This window comes from Serinus canaria, chromosome 6 (genome assembly GCF_022539315.1).
Source record: "Serinus canaria isolate serCan28SL12 chromosome 6, serCan2020, whole genome shotgun sequence".
Lineage (NCBI taxonomy): Eukaryota > Metazoa > Chordata > Aves > Passeriformes > Fringillidae > Serinus > Serinus canaria.
In genome coordinates, this window is record NC_066320.1 from 21,075,106 (window position 1) to 21,088,996 (window position 13,891).

Below are 13,891 nucleotides of genomic sequence, written 5' to 3' on the forward strand. Positions count from 1 at the left end.
GCATGCACATTTCCTGTATGTCTGGCCAAAAAGCTGGTACTTGAGAGCACCAGGGAACCCTACAGTCCTGCAGAACATGCCATTTTGATGTTCACAAAAGACAGACTTTTGTCCCGACCTGGGCAGCATCATGGAAGATACCAGCATTATTTTCCCGCTTCTGTATTTGCTTGGTTTTGTTTCTCATTCTGCCACTCCATGACTGTCCAGCTGGCTTATTCTGACACAGCACAGGTCCCAGCCCTGTGAGATGTGGTGGTGAGATGTGTCTCATTTGGGATGGGGTCTCATGTTTAGCCTTGCTCTCTCCTGGCAGCTCTGAGGGGGTCAAAGTGTGAGCAGCTGCTGCAGTGCTGGTGTAACAGGCTGGGGGAGTTCAGGTGTCCAGCTGCAGAGGCCAGGTATGTTCCCAGGTGCCAGCCATGCCACGAGGGGCACCTTTTGCACAGGTCAGCCTCCTTAAACCTACCCAAACATGCCAGAGACTCTAATGGCCAGGCAGGAGGACAAACCCGATGCCTCCAGGTCTCCTCTCATGACATCCGCCAAATCCCCTTCCCGCACTAATCTTGTCCTTCTATCCAAAACAATTATGGAGGGCTTGTTGTTTTTGGCACAGCCCTTTATTTACAAATCCCATCCTGCTTATAGCTCATGGTTTCATTATCCTCTAGATGTTTACAGAGCTTCTTTTCTTAATATTTGTGCCATTATTTTACTAGGGAGCCGGGTGAGACTTTCCAGACAGTAATTGTCCAGCTCATCCTCTCCCCCACCAGCTCCTTCTGCAGAAGTGCACATCTCCCCACTGTCCCTGCCAGCCCAGGGCACCCAGAGGGACAGGGATGGGCAGGACTGTGGGCAGCAGAAGAGGGTTGCCCTGTTCTGAGGTTGCAGGGAGGGATGTGCAGAGGGAACAGCTGCCCTGCTGCACCCCACTGCCCACAGGCCCTTGTTTCTGCACCTGGATCTCTGATGTCCTCTTGAAACGTTGTGCTACTAATGAGCACCTCCCAGCCCCTGCTCCCCCTGCGCCCCTGCACTCCCCTTTCTCAGGGCACAGGTACACATCCTGGGCTGGGGCACCATCCCCTCTGCAGGCTTGCAGCTGCGTCCTGGGAAGGCAGACAGTGGCAAACCTGTCGCTGGGATTTTGGGATTATTAGCATGGTGCAGACGTGGGTCGGCGTGCATGGCTCTGATGCTGGTCCCTGCCCCTGGGCTGTCTGTCACAGGGGCTTGTTTAACCTTCTTTGCAACAATATCACAGTCTTTAATCTGTTTATCCTCATAACCCTGCTATGAGGTGAAGGATAGTTATCCTCATTTCAGAGGTAGGGAACCGGAGGGATTCTTTTCAAATGTAGATCAGTGTGTAATGATGCAGAGATAAAGATTTTAAAAACATGCCTGAGACAACAGCCGTATGGTGTGTAACTGAGCTGTGTTCTGCAAATCCCATTAAGTGCCTCTGCCTTTTTCAGCTGATGTTCTCTTGGGGCAGACCTGACAGGGGGAAATGCCACTCAGGCTTCAGCCTCCTGGTCCATGGGTGGGTCCCAGGTAGGGCAGGGGGAGACAAAGCTGAGCTCCTGCCTGCCGTTCAGAACCCTGTGTGTGCTCTGGCTGTGTGGGGCTCCAGGCACTCACACCTGAATTGCATCATTGAGTGCATAAGACCCTCGGCTGTGTTTGGGTATGAAAGTTAAAGCCTGTTTGTACTGCAAATGTGCAGATAGAAGTGTGAGGTAGGAAATACAAAGGGGTGCTTGTACAGCATCCCTCTGGCTGTGCAGCACAGCAGGGCCAAGATGCTAAATGAGGAGCAAGCAATGACAGCAAGCTCTTTGCTCTCACTGCTCAGAAAAATGGTATGGACAGCAGATTTGGTTAAAAAACCCCAAGCTGTGGTTTCTGTGCCATGATCCTGACAAGAGGCATTCCTGGCTGCCACAGGGGCCTTTCCTGGTGGCTGGCCAGTAGGGCTGGGTGCAGGTCTCAGGGCTGCTTCTGGGCAATTGTTGCTGTGCTTGTGGGAATGCTGCAGCTGGTGCAGTGAGGAGGTCAGCGCCTTTGTCTTGCTGCGGGGAGTTTATCTCTGCGGATCTTGCCTGCTTTCCTGGGTCAGGCTTTACCTCCGCTGTTATCAGCAAATGCAGGAACAGCCCGCTCCAGAGCTGGGCTGCATAGGAACCTCTCGACCCCCTTGTAGGGGGAGGCAGCACTTTCACATCTCTCCCACGCTAATGGACACCCAGCTGGCTGGCGATGGGATCAGATGTGCCATGGTCTGTGGCTGCTGTTCCTCCTTCACCGCTTTGCCAGTGCCATTGCCTGCCCTTTGGGATGCAGGCAGCAGTGAAGGAGGAGGCAGCAGAGCTGTCAGGGCTCTGCCTGGCCTCACCTCCCGCTGGGCTCTTCACCACAAACACAAGGGACAAATCCCCAGTGGCAGCACTGATTCTCTCTTCTCTGCTGGCCTGCCCTGTCCCAGTGCACCCTCCCCTTCTCAGCAGCTCCGTCCGGACCCCTCCAGCTGTCTCCACAAACCCAAACCATTAGCATTTCCTGTTCAAACATTTCCAATAAATAAATGGAGACATCATGCCACAAGCCTGCAAGTGACCCAGAGGCGTGTCCAAGGCCGGGATGGACACGACCACCCAGCGCCCGACCCCCTGGCTGGGCGCCAGCCCTGCCTTTGTTTGAATTCCCGGGTGAGTAAGCGCTTGGCTGACGCCAGCTGAAACGCTGCAAGAAATTATTTTTGATATTAAATAAATTGTTTTCAGTAAATCTGCTCCTACACCAAGGTCCAGAAGCTACCCACAGGACTGGGCTCCCTGCAAGAGAGCTGGACTCCCTTTCCTTGGCCTTATCCTGGCTGTACTGGGAGACACACCCTGTCCAGAGGGGTCCAGCTGGGACCGGCTGTGCTGCAGTTGCCTCAGCCCCATGGGCACAGCACGCACAGCTGCCTGGCAGCCTGGGTACACCATGGCAGAGCAGCTCCCTGCAACAGATCCAGTGTCTCCATCCCAACACTTGAGCCAGGCTCACCGGTGAGAGGGCAGAGGCTTGGCCAGGAGGTTTGCTGCCTTTGGGAATGGCAGCTATGTTCCAAAACCCATGGAATGGAATGGCAGATGTTCCAAAACCCATTTCCTTGGCTGTGCAGAAGTCTTATGCCTTGACACAGAAGTGCCTGTCCTTTCCCCTGCTGGTCTTCCTTAGGAAACCACCTTCAATGCCACATGGTACCAGGTGTCAGTGCCTGAGCAGATCACAGTGCATGGGTCAGTCCCCTGACATCTGCCAGCAGGTGCTGATGCAAAAGGAAAAATTAGGGGAAACTCCTGAGTGCCCATGGGAATGAGTAGACACAGAATAGGCAAGCATGGCCATGAGTGGTCCATAAGCTAAGCTAGGATTCCTGGGACTCCAGAACGAATGTGCAAAATGGATTTAGAGAAATAGCAAGCCTCTGGCTTTGCCCAAGAAGCTGCAGTGGCAGGAGAGGTTTGAGCCTGCTGAGGTGGGTGGATATGCTCCTTTTTGGGCTGCACAGACTTTGTCCTTGCTGCCCTGGGTTGTTCTCTGGCTTTGAGCTGGAAGCAAAGATGGACTTGGAGTTAACTAAGTTCTGTCATGATGGCAATTAGGAAAACTAACAAAATACCAGGAACATAGCTTTCACTATTTTTTTTAATATACGTTTTGCTGATGCTAAAACTTCTTGTAGGAGCATGATGTTTAAAGGAAAAGTTTTCCTGTTGAAATTTTCTGAAGCGTTTGAAGGGATTGAAATATTCTTTGAAAGACAAGATGCAGATATTCCGCTCCAGAAGCATTCATTCACTGGAGTGTTATGCTCTGGCATTATAAAACTTCAGAAGCTGAAATGCAGTGAAGCTACACTTTAAATAAGTTGTTTTATGGAGAAACAATCAAATCTTTTCTGATTTTGATTTCTTTCATTGTAGAGCTCCTGCTTTGCTCAAGGGAATCTCCTGTTTCTCCCACCCACAGGTGAGAGGGGAGGCGGGATGATGTGTCAGGGGGTTGCCACGGGCACGGTGCCCAAGCAGACAACCTCTGAGCACCCAGGTGTGGATCTGCAGCTCAGCAGAGTGGAAACCGATTATTTTTGTGCCAGTGTCTGCAGGCCCTGGCGCTCCCTGTCTGTGTGTGCAGTGGAGCTGGCGGTGCAGGAGGACAGGAGGTGGGTGCTGCAAGGCAGCGTGGCCGGGAGCCCAGGCTCGGGGGCACCTGCAGGGCAGTGCGAGGGCTCGTTTCGGGCTGCTGTCCGGCGCTGGAGCCGCGGCAGGGCGGGGGCAGGGCCCGTCCCGCCCCTGTCGGTGCCCCTCGGCCGGAGCTGCAGCCTCGGCTGCCACCAGGGCCCGGTGCCATCAGCGCTCGCAGGCGCTGACAGATGGACCCACGGACCCGGCAAGGGGCTGGCGGGGGCCGGAAACTCCTGATCCCTCTTTATCTGTCCCTCAGCCTGCTCTCTCCTCTCCCTGTCATGCTCTGTGTCTCGCCTGGTATCTCACGCTCCTATTCCTGTGCCCTGCCGGCTGCTGGGGCTCCCAACCTCACAGCACCCTGTGGTCAGGCACGGGCCCCAGGCTCCCGCAGGCCAGGCACACGGTGCGGTTCTGGACCACCCTCCCCTAGGACCTGCTGGGCTTGGTGCCTGCAAGCACCCCCAGCTCTGAGCGAGGGAGGGCACCACAGATGGCCCCATCCCGTGTCTGCATGCTGAGCATCAGCCGCAGCGGCAGGCGGGTGCCCGGGACAGGGCTCCATGGCTGCTGTGCGCTGCAGGTTGGAGTGGGAGGGAAGGCTCAGCTCAGTGTGCTGTGAGGTCAAGGAAACTTGCTGCTGTCTTCCTCAAATATACTGCCTGCTCCTGGGCCAGGGTCCAGTTGGGTACCAGCTCAAAACTAATCCTGAGCATTTCACTTGGCTTTCATGACATCCCCAATCCCCACTGATCCAGTGCAAACCCACTGTCCCAGCTGGGCAGGGTGGCAGTGGAGGGGTCAGGATCCACAGCTAATGTAGCTGCCCCTAAATGCACCGCCAGAGATCAGCTAATCTGATAATTACAGCAACAAAAGCCATTTAGACAAACCATGACCTGACCTCCAGAGCTTGGAATGAAAACATTTTACCCTCCTCTGTCTGGATCCTGCGCTGAGAAAACATCTGTATTTGGAGGATGCTGGGAAAACAGCCCCCGCACGGCACCCGCTGGGGACAGCCTCAGCTTTGCTCCATGCCACACACTGCTTGCACCCAGCCTCAGACTGGCATGAGCAGGCTGCTAAACCCTCACTGTGATGCCAGGATTGACAGTGTCCCAGAACTGGGCAGGGCACTCTGGAGAGGATGAGGCAGAGGCCCAAGGGGTGTGAGGGTGAATCTTGTGAGAGGGAGTGAATGGGATGGGGTCAGTGCAGCTCACCCTCATAAAAAGGGCTTTTTTCCAAGACCACATGAATCTTGATGGCGTGGGGGGGCCATCACCTGGTCCCCAGCGGTCTCTGTATCCCTGCAGCAGGCTGAGCTCTGCAGGAGCCAGGCTGGCTGTGAGCCCCCCTGCCTCTGGCTCCCAGGAGAAGCTGAGTGCGGGGGGCCCTGTCTGCATGCGTGCCCGGGGGCTTCTTCGCTCTCTGTAAGGTGTGCAAGCTTTCCCACTGAGTGGCAGGTCATTGCTGGCTGTCAGTCCAAGGCAGGAGATGAAGGGAGGGATGCCTCAGGGCTGGCTCCCATGTTCCTCCTGCTTTTACATACGTGTTGGTGGCACCCTTTGTGTAGGCTGAGGAGATGAAAGCTCAGGGCCAGAGGGATCTTGCTAACGCAAAGCCACCCAGCTCGGGGGCCCGACAGCCTGTGCTTTGTCTCTTATTGTCTCATTCTTGCATCTCTTCCCAGCGGAGTCCCACTCCGTGCCGTCAAGGGCTCGGGATGCCGACTGAGCCAGAGGCACCAGGCACTCTGGCAGGTAACTCCTGCTGGGTCAGCGACCCCGGCCTCGCAGGCACAGGCAGCGGCACAGACGGTTTGCACCAGACTGGCAGCACACTGAGCTCACACTGCCCAGGAGCTCCTGAGGAAGGGGAACAGAACGGTGCTGATTTGGGGAAACTGCATTTTTTCCTGCAACAAGCACTGCTCAGCCTGCTCTGGCAGTTCCAGGCAGCAGTTTGGTGCAGCCAGCCTGGCAGGCAGCACCCCTGTGCCTTTGTGACTTCCCTGTTCTGCACTGGGAAAGCACTTGGCCATGTCCCCAAGTATTCCAGTGCTCTTTGGAAAGTGGTAGGATTAGAAACCAGTAAGTGCAGTGAGAGCCTGATAGTCTGGGGACTCCCTAGCACTTCTGTCTGCTCCAGAAATAGGATCTGTCTGTTTTTCCCATTGCAGCATTCCACTTGTGCAGTGCCTTACTCTTTGTGACCAGAAAACATGACACACCCTGCAGTGGGCTACGCTCAGATCCCTCTGATGCCCTTGTTTTCATCAGCTGCTTCCTTGCCCAGCATCTCTCATTTAGGAGAATCCACTGACCTTGAGAAACCCAAGAGTTCTTCATCCAGTTGAGATTAGAATTAAGATTAGGGCTATAGTTAAGGGTAGGGTTAGATTTAAGAGTAGGGTTAGGGTTAGGATGCCCTGACAGCAGCTTGGCCAGGTCAGGTGTTTACAGAGTTTCACAGCTATTGCAGAGAGCAGACCTCAAGCTCTTTTGGGGTTTCCATGCAGTTTTTTCTCAAGGTGTAAATGAAATTTTGTCCAAGTTGGACTAAAAACATGAGCAGGGACAAAGCTTTGGTCTAGCACTGCTGTTTTGCTCCTCTGCCTATCTCATTATTCTGTTTTCTCCGAAGGCAGAAGTGCTGGCACGCTACTGTGCCGACAGACAGCTCTGCCTCTTCCCCACTCTCATGCTAAGCAGAAAGTGCACTGGGCAGTTCTTCCAGGTGCTGCCCGGAGCCGGGGGAGGCGATGGCTGTGCCCCTGGGCTCCCTCCTGGGCAGCCGGGCTGTGCATCCTTGGGCATGGAAGGGGACAAGGATCTAAACTGGTTTTCAGAGGGATCTTAGCTGGCTTAACAAAGGGAGCATACAACACCGGTTGTCTGTGAAAGCATTTGGGGACGGCATGGCCTTTCCCGTCCTGTACCTCCGTGTTTTATGTCACGAAGGGAGGTGTGTGTGGTGTGTGTCATGCTGTCAGAGCTGTTATTCGAGACGTCCTTCCCGTCTCCCTCAAAGTCTTTCCCAGATATACCAGGGCAGATTCTCACAAACTTCAAAAGCTGCTCGAGATAGGTGGCAGGTTCCCAGCGGAGACGGCACCGGGAGGCACCGACCCCTCTCCCCGGGAAGGCGTGAGGCCAGCCTCGGGTGGGACGTTCTAGCAACCCCAGGCCGGGCCGGAGCCGTGGGCGCCGCTCCCCGCGAGGTTTGCGGGATGGGCGGCGGGATCAGCAACGGGATGGGCGGTGGGATCGGCGGCGGGATGCGCGGGCCGGCTCTGCCCCCTGCCGACACTGCCCGGCACCGCCGCGTCCCCGACGGCGGCCGCGCCCAGGAGCCCCGGGGTCCCCGCGGGGCTGGAGGGCGGCCCGCAAGAGCCACGGAGAGCCGGGGGCATCGTGGGAAGCGCTGTGTCTGCGCGAAGGGCGGGGAGTTTGGCAGCGAGGCGCTGCGAGGAAGACCCCATGGATCAGTGCTATGTCCCGAGCTAACCAGTGATAGCGGAGACCCCACAGGTGACCCTGGGATTTCCTCGGGCTGGGAGGTTCTCGGGGGTAAGCCCACAGCGCCTGACCTGCAGGTGGCTGTGAATCAGGGAAATGCCTTTGGAAAAACCCACCGTCCTCACAGCAGCCCTGGGATCCCCCCGCCCGCCCGGACCCGTCACACCTGGGCACGGCGCCCCGACACCTTCCCGCGTCCCCCGAGCCTTGCACCCCGGCACCATCCTGCACCCCGGGCACAGCACCGCGGGGCTGCGTTCACCCCGGCTTTACGCTTCAGGCTCGATCTTCAGCCCCGGGTGCCCTATGGGGCTGGGCTGTGCCGTGACCCTGAGCGCTGCAGCCCCGCAGCGCCGCCTTGGGCATCCCCCGCCGCACCCCGTACTGCACGGGTCATTGCACTCCGGGACACCCCCCCCATCTCTGCAGCTGCGGAAGTCCCCCAGCACCGGGCGCCACACCGCCAGTGGCGTGCAGCAGCCGCGGGCCCGGCCCCAGGCAGAGCGGAGCGGCGGCCTGTGGGCACGGCCGGCCATGGGCGGTGCCTGCGTCCCCGCGTCCTCGCGTCACCGGGCGCTCTCCCCACCGCCATTGGCCGCCGGGCGGCGCCGGGGGCACGGCGGGGCTGCCGTTGGCCGTTGGCCGGCGGCGGGGGCGGGGTCGGGCGCAGCGCGCGGATTGGTCACGGCCAGCGGCGGCCCCGCCCCGCCGGTGAAGGTGAGCGTCTCCTCCAGCGCCGCGCGCCGCCCGTACCGAACCGGAGCGGACCGGTACGCAGTGGCTGCGCCGCCATGGCCGCCTCCATCTTCGCCGCCGTCCCCCACTCCCCGCCTGTCGCCGTCTTCAAGCTCACGGCGGATTTCCGGGAGGACAGCGACTCGCGGAAGGTCAACCTCGGCGTGGGCGGTGAGTCCGTGGCTTCGTCCTGCTCGGCGGGGCCATTCCCCGCGGCTCGGGCTGGTCAGTGCCCTTGCGGCGGCTTCCGCACCTGCTGCGGCGGCCGGGCGGCGGCGGCGGGCCCCGAGCCCCAAAGGTCACCGGGCCGCGGCGAGTGCCCGGCCGGACGCGGGGGGGGTGGGCAGGCAGCGAGGTCCAGCGGGCGTCAAGGTCGTGGGGCCGGCCGGGCCGCCGTCCTCGGTGTCCCGGGCATGTCCTCGGGGAGCCGGGCGGCGCAGCGTCTCCCCGGTGCAGTAAGGACGGCTCTCCCTTTCCCGCAGCCTACCGCACGGACGAGGGGCAGCCATGGGTCCTGCCGGTGGTGAAGAAAGTGGAGCAGATGATCGCCAACGACAACAGCTTGAACCACGAGTATCTGCCCATCCTGGGCCTGCCCGAGTTCCGGGCCAATGCCTCCCGGATCGCCCTGGGTGATGACAGCCCTGCCATCAAGGAGAACCGGGTATGTGGTCGACACGGAGCACCGAGGTCCCTGGGGTGTCTCTACAGCAGACTGAGTAGAGGAGCACAAATGTGTAGAGGTCCTGCATTTTGGCAGGATTTAGGGGTTTCTCTGACATTGTCTTTCGTAATTGTAGCTTACTTGATGAAGTCATACACTTGAAACTGTTTGTGCAGGCAGTTGTGGTTCTGGGGAAAAGCCGAACGTGGCCTGTGATTGGAATCTGTGTTTTCCTTCATCTTTTAATAGCTTCCCACAGGAAACCCAAGTCAGATAATACACCACCTTTCCTGAAATAAACTACTAGTTGAGAATCTGTTCTGTGCCAAAATGTAACAGGAATGGCTGGAGTCTATTTATAACGGTAGAAGTTGTCAGGATGGGCCTGAGCACTGAAGGAGGTTGAAGACCACTGGAAGGGGATGGCATTTTGACTGAGCTGACCCCAGGGGACGTGTTTGGGATCCTGTCTCACTCTTGCAAGCACCTCTGCTTTCCATGCCCTGCTAGTGGTGCTGGCCTGGGTGGTCAGTGCTGGCAAGTATCTCTGTTGCAGGTGGGAAGTGTTCAGTGCCTGGGTGGGACGGGCGCTCTGCGGATCGGTGCTGACTTCCTGAGGCGCTGGTACAATGGCAACAACAACACGGCCACCCCCGTCTACGTCTCCACTCCATCCTGGGGTGAGTGCTGCTCTCAGGGAGCCCTGTGGGTCAGCGAGTGAGGGAGGCACAGCCCTGCTCCTTGCAGGGCCCGGGGCAGTGAGGGAGCAGCCTTCTCTTGTGTGTAAGGGGAGGTGCTGGGGCTGGAGAAGGAAGCTTGCTGGAGATAGGGTGTGCTTTTCTGAGAAGTTACTTTTTTCCTCAGAGAACCACAATTCTGTGTTTATGGATGCTGGCTTCAAAGATATTAGAACCTACCACTACTGGGATGCTGCCAAGAGGGGTCTGGATCTCCAGGGGCTGCTGAGTGACATGGAGGTGAGTAAAACTGGCATGGGATGGGCTGAGCTTGGTGCTGTACTTTCAGCATCTACTGCTGGCTAGGCTCTGGTGTGCTGTGCTGGGAAGTGGATCACTGCAAAAGAGGCTGTTGTTGCCTAAAGCAGCTCCAGGCCTCTCCCTGTGCTGCAGGTGCCCAGTCTTGTCCATGTGAATGTGTGACCAAGATGTGTTCTTTCCTCAGAAAGCCCCGGAGTTCTCCATTTTCATCCTCCATGCCTGTGCACACAACCCAACAGGCACAGACCCTACTCCTGATCAGTGGAAGCAGATTGCTGCTGTCATGAAGGTATGGGCTGCTGTTGCTGGGGCTAAAGCAATGCTGAGGGGGCAAATAGCTCTTGAGCCAATCAGAGCATTTGCATCTGAAATGGGCTTTGAGGATATGGCATGAAATGTAGCAGAAGCTAAAAGAGTCCTCCAAGGCAAGTGTTGAAGGGAGAGGTGGACAACAGAATGCTGGTTGTCTGTGCTCAGAGGAGAGATGCACTGCAGTTCTTGTTGTGCCTCCAGGTTCTTGTTTTCACACTCTATGGAATGGGCTGTAGTGAGGTTTCTCCTGCTGGAAGGATTATCTGCAGGCAGGTGCTGGATAGTAGCATATAAAGCGGTGCACTTCTTATGTCCTCAAATGCAGTTTTCTCCTGCATTGACTTTTATTGGCCACTTTAGCCTTTCAATTCTTTCACCCCAGTAGAAAGAAAGTATTTCAGTCTGGTGTTGCTGGACCATATTTCCTTTGAATTCCCACAGGAACTCAGTGGTCATTTTTCCCTCCTACGGGTACTGTGGGGGGTAAAAGAGAGCTTGTGGGGAGGGGATTTCCCTCTAACACTGTTCCTCCTTGCAGCGCCGGAGCCTGTTTCCATTCTTCGACTCAGCGTACCAAGGGTTTGCCTCTGGCAGCCTGGACAAGGATGCCTGGGCTGTGCGATACTTTGTCTCCGAGGGCTTTGAGCTCTTCTGTGCACAGTCGTTTTCCAAGAACTTTGGGCTCTACAGTGAGTGTCTGGCAGTACGCTGGCCCAGTAGCATCATACCCAGACAGATGGGGCTGGCATGCTGAGGGGTGGGGAATTCTCTGCTTTGCCACAACGTGTGGAACCAATGGCTCACATCTCTTGGCTTGTCCACAGATGAACGGGTGGGGAACCTGACCGTGGTGGGGAAGGATGCAGACAACGTGCAGCGTGTGCTGTCCCAGATGGAGAAGATTGTGCGCACCACTTGGTCCAACCCTCCCTCCCAGGGAGCGCGCATTGTGGCAACGACACTTGCTTCCCCGCAGCTCTTTGATGAGTGGTACGTGTTGCCAGGGGCGGTGGGAGAGGGCAAGGGAGGGAAGCTGTCTCTCTGAGTGTCAGGCTTGGCCAGATGGCTTCAAACCAGATGGGTGCCCACCCTCATGCTGTGCTTCCTGCCTGCTGCAGGAAGGGCAATGTGAAGACAATGGCAGATCGGGTCTTGCTGATGCGGTCAGAGCTCCGGTCTAGACTGGAGGCCCTTGGGACCCCAGGCACCTGGAACCACATCACAGAGCAGATCGGCATGTTCAGCTTCACAGGCTTGAACCGTAAGTATGCAGGGGCCTGCTGAAGGGAGGATTGGGTGGGGGCAGTTTTGCTATGGGTGAACTGGGCTGAAGAAGTCCAAGCAGGAATCTCTCAGTCTCACTGGAGTTTTGGCATCACTGCGTCTGTGGCTGGGGCGGAGGATGAAGCATCAGGCAGTATTTTAGTGGCCAGTGCTTGAACCTTTCTGCTTGTTGTGAAAGACTCAAACATCCCTGACTAGTTCTTTGAGTTTTTCTGAGCTGTGGGTCACTGCTCTGACCTGATGTCCAATTGTTTTCCCAGCTAAGCAGGTGGAGTACATGGTCAAGGAAAAACACATCTACCTGATGGCTAGTGGGCGCATCAACATGTGTGGTCTAACTACCAAGAACCTGGACTATGTGGCCAAGTCCATCCATGAAGCTGTCACAAAAATCCAATGAAGCACATGAACAACCAAACTTACATGAAGTCACCAAAGCTATAGTGTGTAGTCCATGTCTTTCTCTGCTCATGGCTTGCCTTTTCCCACACCTCTTGGGGTTTAATAAAGATGGGAGCAGTAGCTCAATCAGGGATAATTGTTTTCTGACATTTTTTAAGTGGTCCTTGCAATATGGTAAGCCAGTGACCCCAGGAGGTGGGGGCAGCATGAGCCACTTTGGCTCTTGTTTCACAACAGCAGCCTGATCTCCAGGCCCTTAGAGCTGCATCTTTACCACATCCAAATCAACTCCATGTATCTGATCATTTTGATCATGGCAAAGTCTGGTGCCAGTGCAATGCACTGTGTGATAACAGCACAGAGATTGGGATCTCACATGGCTTGTGAACTAATGTCACTCAGTAGTATTTTGGGGAGGGGTAAAGCTGTTGTTAGCTTCTTCTCTCCACCCGTCCCACCCCTTCCTAATTTCTGAGCCTTATACGAGCAAATATTTGTAATTGTGATAATTGCTTCTTTGTGTTGCTGACATGAAATTAAACCTTTGTCTCTGAATGCTACCCCTGCTTTGTGTGATGTTGTGTCTTCAAACCATATGAACCTCTCTCAGGTTGAGGTAAAAGCCTCAACATCCTGGTTTGTCCACTTACTCAGTTTGTTTCAAGGCTGTCCCTTTCTCTCTCAGGGTATGTTGCCTCTCTGATGATCACAGCCACTACTAAAAGGGAAGTCTTACTGGGAGAGTGTTGTTGAGAGCTCCCTGCAACTACATGAAGCCAACCAGTTCCTCCTGGATTCATCTTGTGTTCTTTCTGTCCCGCTGCCCTGTGCTGCCCAGCTCATCCTGCCTGTCTGTCTGTTTGTTGTTGCTTTGGATGGTCAAGTGTTTCCATTTGGCAATCCCTCCCGGCCCAGGGCTCCTGGGCTGCCCCTCAGGTGTCAAAAAGCAGATCTCTTCTGTTCATCCTTTTCAGCAGGCTCCTAGTGAACTCCCATCTACTCCTACTTGCTTCAGTGGGGCCTGCCAGCAACAGCCTGTGTTTCGGGCACAGAAAAAGAGCTGAGACCATCTGTTTCTGCTCTCTGCATTCACTGCAGATCTATTTGTGAGCTGACAGAGCAGCCTTCTGACAGGATCTTGTGAAGACAGGGGACAGCTCCTTTCCTTGTGTCAGGTAGCAGTAGTCACTGTTACCCTGATGGATTTGCTTGTGCTGCAACTTAGACAGAAAAGGCAAAAATAGTGCCTTACTGTCTTGTTGTGTTTGCAGAGTGCATGGGGTCTCTTGTTTGTTCTTTATTAGTATTTGTATCATATGAAAGAGGCAACCTTTCCTCTTCTCTGTAGGTGAGGATCTTTTTTTCTCTTGGTGTCCATTCACAACAGGGATGGTGAGGAAGTGGTTAAAAGATGACTTCTAGGGGTCACCTCAGGAGGAGTTAGTGTTTAATTTATGATATTTGCTTACACTTCTGCCCTTACAGACCTCCTGGTGTGAAGGTTGGCCCAGCCCATGTGATCTATACTGGTGTTTTTCTAGTCTTACCAACCTTGTTTTTCCTAGCAAGTGACCTAAATTTCTCCTTTTCTGTGGTGTAAGCTCATTACCAATTATCCCACTTACCATGGCAACAGAGAACAGATTATTCCTTTCCTCTGTACAACAGCTTTTTTTGTATTTGAAAACTTCCTCTCTCCCCTTCACATCCTTCACCAGTAAAGATTAA

The 13,891-nt window shown here is 55.5% G+C and overlaps 1 protein-coding gene across 1 annotated transcript; it reads left to right on the top strand.

The window, feature by feature from the left end:
* Positions 1–8,453: 8,453 nt before the first annotated feature.
* On the top strand, positions 8,454–12,723 carry GOT1 (glutamic-oxaloacetic transaminase 1). The gene is made up of 9 exons (XM_030241359.2): positions 8,454–8,674; positions 8,986–9,167; positions 9,724–9,847; positions 10,032–10,144; positions 10,350–10,454; positions 11,016–11,166; positions 11,302–11,467; positions 11,596–11,738; positions 12,022–12,723. Exons 1-9 carry the CDS (start codon positions 8,560–8,562, stop codon positions 12,159–12,161), a joined length of 1,239 nt encoding a protein of 412 aa, XP_030097219.1. The 5' UTR covers positions 8,454–8,559; the 3' UTR covers positions 12,162–12,723.
* Positions 12,724–13,891: the final 1,168 nt, after the last annotated feature.

What these genes read in the sequence shown, in the direction of transcription:
- GOT1 (XM_030241359.2), top strand. Translation starts at nt 8,560, where the DNA reads ATGGCCGCCTCCATCTTCGCCGCCGTCCCCCACTCCCCGCCTGTCGCC. An exon ending in GGCTGCTGAGTGACATGGAG is followed by an intron (nt 10,145 to 10,349) that starts GTGAGTAAAACT and finishes TTCTTTCCTCAG; the next exon opens with AAAGCCCCGGAGTTCTCCAT. An exon ending in AGATTGCTGCTGTCATGAAG is followed by an intron (nt 10,455 to 11,015) that starts GTATGGGCTGCT and finishes TCCTCCTTGCAG; the next exon opens with CGCCGGAGCCTGTTTCCATT.